The following is a 16,113-nucleotide window of genomic DNA, read 5'->3' as shown; positions in this document are numbered from 1 at the left end:
TTATAACTGTGTGTGTGCACATTTATTAAAACCTGTTTTTAGTTGAGGATCCATGCTTCTTGTTACACCCTGGCCAACTGCTTACCTAGCCTAATTCTGAATATCATGTCATTTACATTTCATGCACAAGTAAGCTAGCTCTTTTTAAGTTGTGAAACTAGGATTCTGTGTTTTTGAGAGAGAATTTGTCTAGAATGTGATATTGGAATTAAAAACAAAAACAAAAAAATGAATTCAACAATATTTCTTAACAGCTCTTTTGGGGGGAATTTTGAAGTTTCTACCTAATGTATGGCCCTGCTGAAAACCATTACGATTGCTTTTTCCATATGGTTGATTTGGGAAGGGGACAGGGAAAGATGGAAGGATTATCTTTAGTGTCTCCATGCTGGGTCCTAGTACAGACTGGAAATGTGCTTTGGTACAAGTAGAGGAGATTCTGTTAGTTTGTGAGAGTCCATAATTAAGGTGAATTTCCATTTCTTGCAAACATACCAGCATGTGCTCATTACTATGTATCTTCAGTATCTGCACATCTAAACTCAGAGTATTCATGCATAGTCCATGCATAAAATTGACAACATTGTCACCTACAGCCATTTTTCCAATTTGGGGAACTTTTTGCCAGATTTTGTTGTGGTTAAAACAAAGTACCATTCAGTTTTTGCTGTTGGAAAGAGTTAAACCAATCATTTTAAAAACAAAACAAAAATCTATACACCAAAAGGTCTGAATTGTTTTGAAATGTGGAGGCACCTTTACATACTGAAAACAAAGGGTAGATAATCTAGTTAAACACACACATTCTCCACCAGCCTACCCCACTAACCAAAAACAAACAAATAAATAAATAAATAACCTCAAGCCCCAAACCAAACTCTTTGCTGGGGATATGATGGCTTGTCAGGTCTGGTGGTGCATTTGCACAAAGACAAAATATACACTGACAAAGGCATCGTACTGTGAACTTTTTTGAGGCACTGTGAAGTCAGTAATCTAGTTGTTTTCAAAAAGTATAGTTCCCTTAATAGGTGCTCCTCTATAATGGGGCAACATTAACAAAACAGGTAGTCGAACCAGGAAACCCTAATGCTTCCTCTGCATCCCCCATGTATAGAAGTCCAGTGATTCCTTTCTGATTTTCTCAGATTTAGACTGCACCAAGGGAGAAGAGGATGCATGTCCAAACTGATATAATTGTTTAAAATGATGGCTTAATTGGCTAAGAGTTCTGCCCTTTGTAACCTTTGACTGTCAAAAACCTCTGGAGGTATCAATTTCACACCTGTAAAAATAAAGGAGTTGGACTACAAGCTCGATGATCCTATCTTCTCTGGATGATTTATGCAAAGATTTAAATGAAAATTCATATGGAATAAGAAGTAGCAGGCTGGAACTAAAAGGATGAAATCATGGATTAATCAAATGCATTCAGTTCAAACATATTCACTGTGCTAGATATTTGGAGGAGATTAAATAAGATCCCCTGCCTTCAAGGAATTTAAATTAAAATCCATTCCTGATAGTCTACCTTTCCTCAGGTAATTTCCTCCATTTAGACTACCTTTCACTTAACTAAATCCATCTCATTTGTCACACTCAATCTGAAGTTTTCCCAAACAACTTTAGCCCACAAAGACCTCCTCCAAATTCACAGTATATTTTTCTATACTAGTTAAATAGCAATTAATTATATGCTGCCCTGAGATATCTCTTTAAAAGGTTATGACATGTTTCTTCAACTAATCTATTTGCTCTCTGGAATCAAAGAATCTGGAATCTGGAATCAGAACTCACTTTCATGAGTTCAAATTAGCCCTCAGACACTTACTAGCTGTGTGACCTGAGCAAGCCAATTACCCTGTTTGTCTCAGTTTCCTCATATGTCAAATGAGCTGGAAAAGGAAGTGACAAACCATCTTTACCAAGAAACTCTGAATGGGGTCATGAAGAGTCAAGCACAATTGAAGTGACTGAACAACAACAAATCCAGAATGAGAAGATGATTAACAATGTTAAATGCAGAAGATTTAGAAGAGAGGAAATAGAGGCAGTGGCTTTAGATAACAAGTGTAGATGGCCTGTTCAAGATGTTTGGGAAAAGGAGAAACGTTAGATTAGGAGAAAAGGTGAGATCTACTGATTTTTTTTTCAAACTTTTGTAGCCTTGAGGTTTGTTTGTAAGCATCAAGGAAAGAACTAGTACATAGGGATTTTAATGGGTACAGTTTGTTGGAAAAAGATAGGATAAAAGATAGGTTGAGTGAGATTGGCCTTGAGAAGGCAAAAGGCCAGTTTCCTTTTCAGATATGTCAAGGAGAAATTTCTGATTCTAAAGAAAAGGCAATGGGAACTGAAACCAACATATTATGAGATGGTGAGATTGGTGAGATGCCCAAGGCAAGTGACCTAGATTTTCTCAGTGAAGTAAGATTCAAAATCCTTAGCTGAGACATTGAGGATAAGAGACAACCTGGAAGACTTGAGAAAAGAAGAGAGGGTTTGGAACAACCATTGTGATGAGTGAAATAGATAATAAATTGTTACTGTTTGGTACTTCAGAGAATCACCATGTGAATAATAAACAGAATGTAGATGGTCAGAGTAATCCTGATTTAGGATTTAGCAACATTTGACTAGTGATAGGACATGGGAGGAAGGGATTCCACAAGTAGGAAATAATACAAAGTTAACTGGTTAACCCAGGGATAGAGATTGGGAAGTGACAAGAGTATAACCAGAATAATATAATGCTATAGGATTATATTGAGGGGTAAAGGGATTGAAGGTCATTGTAGGGACAGAGACTAGGCTTAGGAGGCAAAGGAATAACAGTTTATGATTAGATACAGGATTTCAGAATTTTTCCATCAAGAAAGTGGCTTTCTAGTAGGCAATTATCAGATGAAGGGTAAGGTCCTCCCTAGGTATAGCTGAGGTGGACTAGAAGAACAGGTCAGGGCTTTGAGGAGACTGAGCAACAGAGACATTATGATGTTTGAAGAAACATTAACATGTACATTGAAGTTTTCAAGTAAAAGTGCAGGATTTGGAATAGAAAGAAAAACTGTGAGCTGTTGTAATATGGGAGCCACCTGTCAGTAGCTGCTGGAGGTCTAGCAGACCTGTAGAATGGATCTCTTCATATGAGTGGAGGATGATGATGATACAAGGAGACTGAGAGACATTTGCCTCGTATGACCTCTCTCCTCTTCCCTCTGCCTCCAATTTATTTCATTCCCAATCCACAAGGAACATCAGTGAAGGTTGCTTTGCAACCCCTTCAAGTTGATGATTCACAGCTGTGGAGGCTCTCGGAGAACTGACTTGCCCTTTCACCTAGGCATGGTCCTTAACAGTGAGCTAGGCACTAAATTCATTGGGAAAATTTTGAATCCTTGATGAACCAGCTCAACTCTACACTAGCCTCTGCTCTCCTCCATGTTTGGATAGCCAACAGCTGCAGCTTTTTTTTTTCTTCTTTTTTAAAGGCAGTTTTCAGTTTTTGCTTTGTCATGATGATAATGTGTATGTAGGTTTTTATTTTAATTAAAAGAAAGTCATGCTCAACTAATTCTATTTCCCTATTTGGCAAGATTCTTAGCCTAAGTAGATCAAGGGAATGCTATGGAGGTAGATAAGAAGCTGCCTAGATTCAAAGATTATGTAATAGTAATTACTCTCATGTCTCTCCCTCTTCTATTACTGTTTGGAGTCAGTGCTACTTTCCCCACATTTTTGTTTCTCTTTATTATCATGGAGATTTAGCCTTATCTAAAATTTTATGATAATATAGCTCATGGCAGAACCAGGAGATCATTATACATAGTAACAACAAAATTATGCAATGATCAATTCTTATGGATGTGATTCTTTCCAACAATGAGATGATTCAGATCAGTTCCAATGAACTTGTGATGAAGAGAGCCATCCACACCCAGAGAAAGGACTGTGAGAACCAAAGGTGGATCACAACATAGTGTTTTCACTCTTTTTGTTTGCTTGCATTTTGTTTTCTTTTTCATTTTTTCCCTTTTTGATCTGATTTTTCTTGGGCAGCAAGATAATTGTATAAATATATATACATATATTGGATTTAACATGTATTTAAACATGTTTAAACATATATTGGATTACTTGCCATATAGGGGAGGAGAGAGAGAGAAGAGGAAAATTTGGAACAGAAAGTCTCACAAGGGCCAATGTTGTAAAATTATCCATGCATATATTTTTGAAAATAAAAAGCTTTAATTAAAAAAATTAAGAACATGTAAAAAAAAATGATATAGCTCATGGCCATATGGCACTTGATAACGGATAGAAGGTTGATCAAACACAGCTAGGAAGCGTCTGAGGCCAGATTTGAACTCTGGAAGAATCTTTCTGACTCCAAACCCAGAGCTCTATCACTGCACTGTCAAGGTGTCCATCATTGTGGATATTCTAATCTTTTATAGTTTGATTTTTTTCCTTTTATCATACAAATCCAAACCCTTTTCTCCATCCTCACTGGGGCCTCCAATATCTTAAATCTTTTCCACATCATCATTTATATATTGGCTACACTCTTCTCCCTTTCCTATTTTGAAACTTTGATGAACCAATTCAACTCTACACCTTATTTTCCATGTCAGTCTTGCTCTTCCAAGCACTAGCCTTATAATTCTTCCACTTTCTATTTACACACTCCTGAATAAAAAGCTAGAGAAAAACACAAAGTCATGCTGCCAAGGCGCACTACAAATCTGTTAGGTAATCTCAACTGGATCCAATTATTTTAAACCTTCCTAATTATTCCAGTCAACACAACAGTTTTTCCAAATCTTTATACTCCTTCTTCAAACTCCCTTTCATTCTTAGCTGAGCACCTTCAAATTTTACTGATACAGCTGAGGTAATGTGCTGAGAACAACTGCTTCTCACATCCTACTTATCTCGCATCAGAAAGATATCTTCTTCCACTATCTCCAAAGAGAGGTGGCTCATCTTTTTGCCAACACAAACCATCTCACAAACACAAACAATCCTATCCCATCCTGTCTTCAATGAATTTTTCTATTGGTCCCCAGTTTATCAATCATCATTCTCTGCTTACAACTCTTTATTACCTTAAAACATGTTGATGTTTCTCATTTGAACTATTCATCCTCACAATCTACTATCCTAACTCTCCTTCCTTTTGCTAACCTCTTTTAAGAAATCCACCTAAATATATGACTGTGATGGAATACTATTGTGCTGTAAGAAATAATAAACAGGATGCTCTCAGAAAAACTTTGAAATACATATAAAGTGAAATGAGCAGAAGTAAGAAAACATTATACATAGCAACAGTAATATATGACTTAATTATTCTCAAAAATACAATGATCCAATGTCCATCAGTTGGAGAATGGTTGGGTAAATTGTGGTATATGAAGGTTATGGAATATTATTGCTCTGTAAGAAATGACCAACAGGAGGAATACAGAGAGGCCTGGAGAGACTTAAATCAACTGATGCTGAGTGAAATGAGCAGAATCAGAATATCACTGTACACTTCAACAACAATACTGTATGAGGATGTATTCTGATGGAAGTGGATATCTTCAACATAAAGAAAAGCCAACTCACTTCCAGTTGATCAATGATGGACAGAGGTAGCTACACCCAGAGAAGGAACACTGGGAAGTGAATGTAAATTGTTAGCACTAATATCTGTCTGCCCAGGTTGCATGTACCTTCGGAATCTAATGCTTATTGTGCAACAAGAAAATGGTATTTACACACATATATTGTATCTAGGTTATATTGTAACACATGTAAAATGTATGGGATTGCCTGTCATCGGGGGGAGGGAGTAGAGGGAGAGGGGGGATAATTTGGAAAAATGAATACAAGGGATAATATTATTAAAAAAATATAAAAAAAATTATTTAAAAAAAATACAATGATCCAAGACAACTCTGGAAGGACTTATGATTGATCCCCAGAGAAAGAAGTGATAGAATCTGAATACAAATCAAAGGATACTTTTTTTTAACTTTTTCTTTTTTTCCAATGTTTTCCTTTACAATGTGACTAATATGAAATTATTTTGCATAATTACACATGCATAACCATATCAAATTTCTTGCCTTCTCAATAAAAGCAGAGGGAAAGGAGAGAATTTGGAATCCAAGAATTTTTTTTTTAAATATTAAAAACTGCTTTCACATGTAATTGGGGAAAAAAGAATTCCACTTTAAAATGCTTGCTGATTGACTGCTTAGTAATTGCAAGTTGAATCAGTCATGTTGATTATGGCTAACTTCTAACAAAAATTTTTTTTTCAACAAGAAGATAAATTTTTATTTCAAATTAAGGTAAATTAATCTTAGGCTGGGCTTTCCTGCATTGGTCCAGATCTTAAACTCTCTTCATTCACCATCAGCTAAAATACCAGCTTTACAATTTGTAACCATGGCCATATAAGGGCAAAGGAAACACATTTCTCTCCCTGGACCTTGAGAGGAAAGTTTTAATTTTTTCACATAAAGATTGACCTAAAAATCATATTTGAGGTACAGCTGGAACTGAAACTAAAAGCCAACAATGTTTCCCTCAAGCCATTAATCTCACTTAAATAGTGACTCTAGCAAAAAGAGGACCTTGTAAGCCTTCAGTGGAAACTTTTTTTTTTTTTTCCACTCATGGAACATGTCAGCTATTGTCCTTAACCATGATATCCACCCCCCCACTTTTTTTTTTTTTTGCTGAGGCAATTAGAATTAAGTGCCTTGCCCAGGATCACACAGTTAGGAATTGTGTCAGAGACCAGATTTGAATTCAAATACTCTTGACTCCAGAGCAGGTGCTCTATCCACAGTAGTATCTAGCTGCCCCATTAATCATGATATTCTAAGCACCACTATCATCATGTATAACTATTAATTAATTAATAATAATAAGTTAATGAATCAGATATTCTTCTGTTATGCCACAGTTCTCTTTTATTGTCCTGACTCAGTCCTGCCTTTGTTTCCCTGCTACTCAGTTCTGCAAAACCTCCCCTCCCTCTTTATCAGAATACTTGATAAGGATCTTATGTTTTAGAATATTAGAATGCTTCTCCCCATCCCAAGCTATTGGAATGTCAGATACCCTCTTATCAAGATGCCTCTCCCTAAGTCCGGGGTGCCTCCCCCTAATTATGTCATCTAATTTCCAGGGGCTCACTCTACCCCGTCAGTCCTGTCCGCTCTCAGCACCCTGACTTCGCCCCTGCCTCAGTCTACTCCCTGAGTTTGAGCCACATGTATATATGTCTTTGAGAACTCACATTGTTTTCTGGATTCTTGGAGACAACAGTCTCATTCAGCCCTGGGACCAAACCATAGATCCACTTTAATCCCAGTATATCTTTCCATTTAATAAACTATTAAATACACTCTAATGTCTATCTTGCTCAGTTTCTCTGGCATTACACTAAGCCATACTCAGAAACATAAGTAATTTAAATAACACTGAGGTTACCAAAAAAAAAGGGATTAATTCAATGGGAATCCTTTAAGAACTGTTCATTTAACAAGAATCTGTTGTTTTGTTTTGGTTTTTTTTGCAAAAAAAATTAATGTACTACAGAAATGAAAAATTACAGAAACTACAGAAAAAATTAGAAGACAAAGAAAAGACCCTTTTATTTATTTATTTTTTTGACCAGTCTGTGATTTCATCATTATGGTAAGCTCTCCGTAAGAAACTTCATCCCCCAATATAGATAAGTGATTTCTTTTCAATTTGTTGTTTCAGAAAGTTTCTTGGGAACCCTTGGCAGGTTAAGCAACTTGCCCATGCTCACATGGACAGTATATGTTAGAGGCAGGCCTTGTACTCAGGTGGCTCTCTAGCCACTAGGCAGCACTGCCCCTCTGATCTCTTCTCTACCACAAGTGGCCATAGATTCCATTTTTCCTTTTCTTTTACCATGAGTTTTCTCAATACATGTTAAGTTTCTCAAAGATCTGGAGATTCCAAAACACACTTTATATACTTGGGGACTAAAAGGGAGATTGTTCTCCTCTATCTTCTCCATCCCTTGAAAAGTGAAAATTTATTAAGGTCAGGGACTAGCTTTATTCTCTTTGTTATGGAGAGTCCTAAACAAAGGGCTTTGAATATACATGACACTCAATACCAAACAAGTGTTGAATTGAACCATTACTCTTCCCAAACAACTAAACTCACAAAGATGCCTACAAACCATTCCTACTGTGCTTACTGGGACAATTCCTTTGCTTAAGAGACTGAAAGGTCCACTCATTTCACCTATCAATTATGTTCTCACTTCCTTTCTCCCTTGTAGCTGGCAATCGAGTTTCTGTAATTCCAAGGAGAAATCAGTATTTTTTAAGCAGTTTACTATGGTCCTATGCAAAGCCTTTACTTTACTCCAAACCTTAAACTGCAAATTATTAAAGATTTCTGGGATAGGGTTGTGAGGGTGCTCATTAATAGAACCTAAATACACGACATGACATGATAATGGAGCTCCTTATCTGCTCCAAAAAAAACATCATCATGGCTAAAAGGAAGGGAAGAAGGCTCCCCAAAGACCCTTGGGGGAGGAATGATAGTTACTCACCTCAGCCTGCTATGCTTTACTACGATGTCCACATTCATGTACACCTGCCCAAACTAATTAAACCCTTTCCATAATCTGTCAAACCTACTTTCCTTCAGGCCATGCCTATTTTGTCCCAGAGTCTATTCTTGTGAATAATATTTTTAATGCCCCAAATTAGGCAAGCAAGAGGTATAATCAGATTCTGCAGGCCCACACTGACATGTTGAGAAATTTTTCACCCTGTTACTTGAAAGAATGTGACCCAAAGTCCAGGGACTGCCCACTAGCCCAGAATATCCTCTTCCCTCACCACATTCCCAGATCTCTTCCAAAGCCTCTATCTTACCCAGAATTGTGAAGCAACGCAGGACTTCATTGTGATTCTTAATGACCAAGGGGTTGAGTGAATCCACTGGGGCACAAATCTGCTCCAAGGGAAAGAGGAAAGAAATTACCAAAATGACCACTGCCTAAAGCACCTTCACTCTCCGGTAGTTACCTCTGTGACTGGAAAGAATCAATTCCCAGATACTGGGAAAATGCTTGAAACGGTTCCTCTATCTTACAAGAAAGGATGTATTATGAGGAGAATTCCCCATATCCCCTCCTCCTAGTAACTGCTAAGAAAGTAAAGTCTCTAGGACAGAACAGTAGAACTGGAGATACAGGAGGAAGTAGAAAAAGTCAGTCACCTTCACATCCCCAAAACTATATGGCATTGCTATATGTATCCCCAATTTAGGAGATTACCTCATTTTCCAGACTATAACCTCTCAACATTTTTAAAGCAAATGAAAACAGAAAATGTGTCAGCAAAAGGAAGCAAGTGGTTCCATATTGAGTCAGAGCTAACATGGGAAGCTATCTTAGGATGATACCTGAAATTTAATCAAGTATCTCAAGCCAGATATCAGGACTTGTAATTCTAGTGTTTCTCCTCACTTGGGTATGAGAAAAACAAAAATTATCAGCAAAAAAGAAAAAGAAAAAGATGACAAAAAAAACAGCTAATGCCTCTAGTTGTAAGACATGGGGAAATGTCTAAAAAAAGTGAATTTCTTATACCAGTCTAGCATAAGCTAGTGTAAAAGCTGCTCAGGGCTATTTCTGAATTACTAGCTTTTTTCCTACTTAATTACTTCTGGTGCAAATAACAAAGCTAATCAATCTATTGTTCTTCCTTTTTCTGTTAAAGCCCCAATTTTATACATCTCTGAAACTATTGAAGCCCTATTTCTTAGGACAACTTTCCCTTTATGGCACCTAAAAACAAAAACCAATCACTAAGAATCATAAAGTACTGTCTGATGTTGAGTTAAGAATCACTTTCTGCAGCTTAGCTTGGGCTCTCTTCCTATGGAACTTCTGGTATGGTCAAGATTTCTTGATTCCAAAGCTATGCTCCAGTTACAGTCTCACACAAAATGCCTTTCAGTGCTGGAGGCCTTTCTTGCCCCAAAACATCCTGTGGCTTTCTCACTACAGAATATCCTTTTTCCAGACCAGCCTTCTTTACCCTCTGATAGGTTTCTCATAGGGCCTCCAATTTGTGCAAGGCACCAGACCAGCCAGCCTCCATTCCCTTCCTGTTCTGCTCTTGACTTTGCTGGCTACAAAACCATGCCTGATATACCAAATATTTTTTCAATGTCTTTTTCTATTTCCCATTACCACTCATCTTTCAGTACTCTCTAGTTCATCTTCTTGCCTTTAAAATGTTAAGTTTCTTAAGGGCAGGGACTATGTTTCTTTTTAATTTTTATATCCCCAGAACTTAGCATTATACAAATGCTTGTTTCCTTCTTTTCAAAAATGGAAAAAAACTTCAGGAGGAATCAAGTCCAACCTATCCCAGAAAAGAAATCCTCTCTAAAATATCCCCAACCAAGTGGCATCCAGCCTGTAATGGGAAAATTTCAGTGATGGGGATGTACTGCCTTATAAAGTAGTTCATTTCATATCTGGATATTTCTAATTGTTAAAAAGTTTCTTCCTTATATGGAACAAAAAAATCTGCCTCTCTGCAACTTTTATTCATTTTCTTCTAGTTTTATTCCCATTAGCCTAAGGAACTTGAGGATAGGAAAAGTTCTCATAGGCCCCACTTCCCTGAATCTTCTGAATTCCAGAGCAGGACCACTACTTATCAGAATCCTACTGAGGAACAGAGTCCCCTGGAACTCAGATTTCTAAATAAGACAACAATGGCATAAAGAAAGTTAAGTGCCAGGAGGGTACTTAGTCACCACAGAAGCAAGTCTTGTGTATGTGAGTTTATGTGAGACTGAACAACAAATAGAATAAGAGAGTGAGAGATGGAAAAATAGCTAACCTGGCTTCAAAACAATCTCAGTCACCTCTGTCAGTTGCTCTGGCTCATATATACAATGAAGACAGGAGAATCTCAGAGAGAATCAGAATCTCCACTGGCCAAAGAAGAAGGACAGAAAAGGCTACCACTTTATTATTAGTAAATTAAGTAAATCTTGATCTTAGGATGTGGCTATGTAAGACTGTTTCCTTTAGGTCTTAAACAAGGACCCTGTTTTATTTATTTTTGTATCTTAAGAGTTTTGGTGCAAAAAAAAAAAAAATGCCCATTAAATATTTGAAAATTGAATAGATAGACTGCCTCACTGAGTATTCTCTGTCACTAGCAGCATCTAAGCAGAAGCTGGATAACCTTCTATCAGGGAGACTACAAAGTATATTTCTATTCTTGGAGAAGAGGATTATGTAGCCTCCAAAGTCACTCCAAGGTCACTTTGTAATGTAACATAATAATATAATACAATAATTTACCATGTATTGGTCAACCTGGGAAGGAGGGGAAAAATTAGAAAAGGTTTGGCAATTGTCATGCATATATCTGGTAAATAAACTATGCTTCCCAACTCACATTCAAAGCTGAAGGGGGAATGTTTAGAAGCCCAAGGAAATTCCAAGGAACTGTCCAAAATTTTCTGTAAGTCACACAACATAGCTAAATATATACTATGCTAAAATTTTCCATTTCCTGTGGTCCCTACATACCAAAGGCAGGCAAGAAGAGGTTCTTAGTCAGCAGCCCCATTTTCTCCCCATAAGTCTCTAGTTCAATGTTCTAGAAGGTCAGCATCAAAACTAAAGACTCCTTTTTCATAGCCTGAGGCAATGCCTCAGGCCAGGCCTGGTCCCGATCCATTGTATGTAGGAAGTATCCTCTCCCTCTTCTCCCTTTACTTATCCCCTTTCTGATTGACCAAACAGTCTTACCTGAGGGTGCAAAGCAGCCAGAAGCATATCAACCTGTACCTCCAACGTGCGGCTCCCCATGTTCACAGAAGCTTGAAGAATCTGCCCAAGACTCTGTTTATGAAGTGGAAAGGACTCAGCCAGATTAAATACAATCCTTTGGTTGAGATGGGGGGAAAACCTGTCCAAGGATCCATTCAATAAGAACACCCTTCTTCTCCCCTGCCCAGTTCAGTGCCAAAGAAATGTTAGTAACCTGCGATAGAACCCCTCATCATATATCCCAAAATAACCTCAGAATTGATCCACAGGGTCTTAGGAGTGCAAAGCTGCTTCAGAAAGTATATTTCAAAAAGTAAGGTTAGTTTCCAGGACAGAAAGCACCTAACAAGAATGGTACTAAGTGGTTCCAGACCCCACCTAGAAGTTATAAATTACTCCAACGGATCAAGAGAGTCTGACTCAGTTAAGATTCCCAAATAGGGTAAGACCCTATAAAGGTTCTAGCAAGAGAACTAAAAGAAACCTGGCACACTTGACTAGATAAGCAAGGCTACATTAAGTGAAAATGACACATTTTCACTTTCTATTTTTCAAAGCCTTCAGGGAAGCAGTTTTAAGACCTACTAGCCTGACTATAGGAAATTTTTTCCTACTATGTATAACTTAGAATTTCACAATAACTTCCCTGATCTTGAAGCAAAGGTGAATTCTTTCTGAAGAGTCCTATGGCTGTGTGTCCTTAGTGCACATATACATAAATGTGCCCAGAATGCTAAGATCCAGAGGATGAGGACTTAGCTCTCTAGATATTCCACAATGAAGCGTTGGCCCTTGCAGGCCAAGAACCTGGAGGCCAGTAGCTTACCTTGGATACATAAAAGGTCTCAGCATGCTTCTTATAGAGGGCAATGATTCCTGGGATAAGCCTGGGCAGCTGTTCCTCTAGCTTCTCACTGGGCAGCAGGTGACTCATGGGTCCCAGTGCTTCAACCACAGCCAGTCGAAGCTGGGAAAAGACAAGTCAGTGCTCATCCAACCAATGTCAATTAGCTAGACAATAGTAATTTAGCCTGAAATATTTGTGTAAAGTAATACACAGGCCTTAAAGGAGTGAGTGCATGAGAAACCACAGAATCTGCTCTCAGGGAGCTTCAGCTTACAATCTAAGTGGGAAGATAAATGTGGACACATAGAAAATAATAAAGCAGCACAGGGGCCTGTCCCTGAGGGCTACTGAAACTAAGTAAAATCACATTCAGGTAAGAGATCCCTGTGAGTTAGCATGGTCCAGAAAATCTTCAGCAAAGAAAAAGAAGTAGAGCTGGGCTGATCTAGACATATCACTATTGGTTGAATTCTTTTTTTAAGGGTGTAAACAAATGAGAAAGAAAAGTGAACATCTATAATGCAGAAAGAAAGGAAAGAAGGGAGGGAGGAAAGAAGAAAGGAAGGAAAAAAGGAGAGAAGGAAGGAAAGGAAGGAGGGAGGGAAAGAGGGTAGAGAGAAGAGAAAAGGACTACAGACAGTGGGGAAACTCTGGGTGAGGTATAAGACCCTTCCGCCCAGAGGGAGGGAACTTGCTAACAATGTCTGGTTCTGCTCCCATTTCCCTTAAGGGCTCTCAGCCTTCCTGAGATGTCAGGGGTGGTAACAGCCCGTGTTGTGATTGAAGTAGAGTGATATCAGGTGACAAAGTATGTACAATATAAAGTTGTTTATGTGGTCCCACATGTGCAGTATATTTTTGTTACATAAGGGTATAAGGGTATAAAAAGGGGAAAGTCCTTGTAATAAATGGACTCCATTTTCCCACCATCATCAGGAGTCCTGCCTTCTGCACTAGGAAGGTATATTTTAGTCATCCTGATATGGGGGCTCTAGAAAACATGGTTATGTTTTGTCACCCCAACTTGGGAGCTCTAGAAAGCAGGATATTTTAATCACCCCAGTGTGGGGGCTCTAGAAAGCAGGACACAACAAAAAACCACAAGAAATTACTGGAAGAGGGCTATTTTTAGTGAAGACTTAGGATAAAGTGGATATTCTGTTAGAAGGTTTGGGTGAGGGGGAAATACAAAGAAATTTAAAACACAATTTTTACTCTCAAAATGCTTAAAAACAACGAGAGGATAGCACTAGTCATGTAGGTACTATTTAGTTAGGAGACAGCCCAGATTCTTTACCTTTGCTTCTCGGCTCTGTAGCCAATGGTTGAAAAGCACATCAAAAGCACTGAAGATCTCAGTGGAAAACGTGTCCTTCCGGACAGTGGGGTCTGGAGCTTGATCCAGATTGGCTAAGTATTCCAGGATACTGTCACTGAAGTGCTGCAGTGCTGTGGTACAAATAATACCAAATGAATATCTGCTTTCTAATATTCAAATAGCATCAATAGTGCTATCATCACTTCAAAATCAATTTATAAAATGGCCAGCAAGTGAGCGATTCCCACTTCTGAGGGTCAGTTATGACTAGAATGCAATATTTGCACCTTGTTTCTATGTACAGAAATCCTCAAAGACTAATGTGCCACCTCCTCCATGAAATTTTTTTCTTTTTCTTTTGGTGAGGAAACCAGGATTAAGTGACTTGCTCAGGGTCACACAGCTAATGTCAAGTGTTTGAGGCTGAATTTGACAATAGGAACCTCTGTGACTTTTTTTTTTTTTTAATAGCTTTTTTATTGGCAAAACATATGCATGGGTAATTTTTCAACATTGACCCTTGCAAAAACTTCTGTTCCAACTTTTCCCTTCCTTCCCTCTACCGCCTCCCCTACATAGCAGGTAGTCCCATACATGTTAAATATGTTAAAGTATATGTTAAATACAATATATGTATACATATTTATACAGTTATCTTGCTGCACAAGAAAAATCTGATCTAGAAAGAAAAAAAACTGAGAAAGAAAACAAAATGCAAGCAAACAAAAGAAAGAATGTAAATGCCATGTTGTGGTCCACTCTCATTTCCCAGTGTTCTTTCATTGGCTGTAGCTGGTTCTATTTATTACTGATCAATTGGAACTTATTTAGTTCATCTCATTGTTGAAGAGGGTCTTGTCCATCAGAACTGATCATCATATAGTATTGTTGTTAAAGTATATAATGATCATTCTCTGTGAGTCTTTTCAACTTCAAAGTGATTCAGGCTAGTTCTGGTGATCTTGTGATTGAGAGAGTCATTTGTACCCAAGGAGAAGACTGTGGGGACTGAGTATGGCTCACAATCTAGTATTTTCACTTTTTTTATTGTTGTTTGTTTCCTTTTGTTTTCTCTTTTTTTTTCTTTTTAATTAGATTTTTCTTGTACAACATGATAATTGTGGAAATATGTATAGAAGAATTGCACATGTTAAGCATATTGGATTACTTGCCACCTAGGGAAGGAAGAGGGTGGGGGGAAGGGAAAAAATTTTGGAACACAAGATTTTATAAGTAAGAAAATTGAAAAGTATGCATATGTTTTGAAAATAAAAAGCTTTCATAAAAAATGGGTCCTCCTAACTCCAGGGCTGGTGCTCTATCTAGTATGCTACCTCACTACATTTTATCAGTCTAAGTTCTTTAAAGGGAAGGAGACGAGACTGTGACATCTTTCAACTTTGTATATGCTGTAACTAGTGTAGCTCCTAGTACAGGGCAGTCACTTAACTCTGTTAAACTGACTGTTCAACTGAATCTCTGAACTAAGGGAATATGAAACAGGAAATGTGAGGTAGTGGCAAAACAGGAATAAACTGCCTTTTCTAGGCTGCCTGTGGTAGTGGGGAGGGGGAGGCAGATTTTATTCTCCGTGGGTTAGCTACCTGAAGCCACGAAAAATGGAACCACCTGAGAGGCAGGGCTTATGTTCAAGATGCCTGTTTGCCTTCCTTTGTCCCAAGGGAGGGTGCTTAAGGTCATGATGAGAGAGCTGGGCCCTAAACTCTGCTCTTTTCTCTATAATGCATCATTTCTCCCAAGAGGCTGGACTTCTACATGTGAGCATGGGCTCACACTTACCTGCAGGTCAGAGTTTTTCAAAGAATAGCTGCTCTAAAATCCCTGCTCCAATTATAAAATAAGAGAGAACAAAGAAAGGAAAGGCCACAGAAGGCCCATTCTTACCAAAACAAAACACAGACTTCATCTGGTCTTGCCGGGCCAGGTTTAGCATCGGTAACATTGTTGTCAGAATGGAATTTAAGAAGGGCACCATTCCAAACACTATAGGAAAGAAAGATAAACTGCAGATCATTCTGTCATCTGACATTCATCCAGTTCTTTCTACTCATGAAACAGCATCCCATT

General features: G+C 38.1%; 1 protein-coding gene across 4 annotated transcripts in view; it reads right to left on the bottom strand.

Annotated features, from left to right (window-relative positions):
• MROH1 (maestro heat like repeat family member 1) overlaps positions 1-16,113 on the bottom strand; it is a 175,589-nt gene that overhangs the window by 85,752 nt on the left and 73,724 nt on the right. For all 4 annotated transcript variants that reach the window (XM_074262772.1, XM_074262781.1, XM_074262789.1 and 1 more), the window contains exons 6-10: positions 15,931-16,029; positions 14,005-14,156; positions 12,687-12,827; positions 11,840-11,932; positions 8,931-9,009 (exon numbers count right to left, since the gene is read on the bottom strand). In XM_074262772.1, coding sequence (XP_074118873.1) covers positions 8,931-9,009; positions 11,840-11,932; positions 12,687-12,827; positions 14,005-14,156; positions 15,931-16,029 — 564 coding nt within the window. The remainder of the gene's footprint in view (positions 1-8,930; positions 9,010-11,839; positions 11,933-12,686; positions 12,828-14,004; positions 14,157-15,930; positions 16,030-16,113) is intronic.

Source organism: Sminthopsis crassicaudata, chromosome 1 (genome assembly GCF_048593235.1).
Source record: "Sminthopsis crassicaudata isolate SCR6 chromosome 1, ASM4859323v1, whole genome shotgun sequence".
Taxonomy (NCBI): domain Eukaryota; kingdom Metazoa; phylum Chordata; class Mammalia; order Dasyuromorphia; family Dasyuridae; genus Sminthopsis; species Sminthopsis crassicaudata.
Note: the sequence above shows the minus strand (reverse complement) of the source record. Positions and strands in the feature narration are given on the sequence as shown.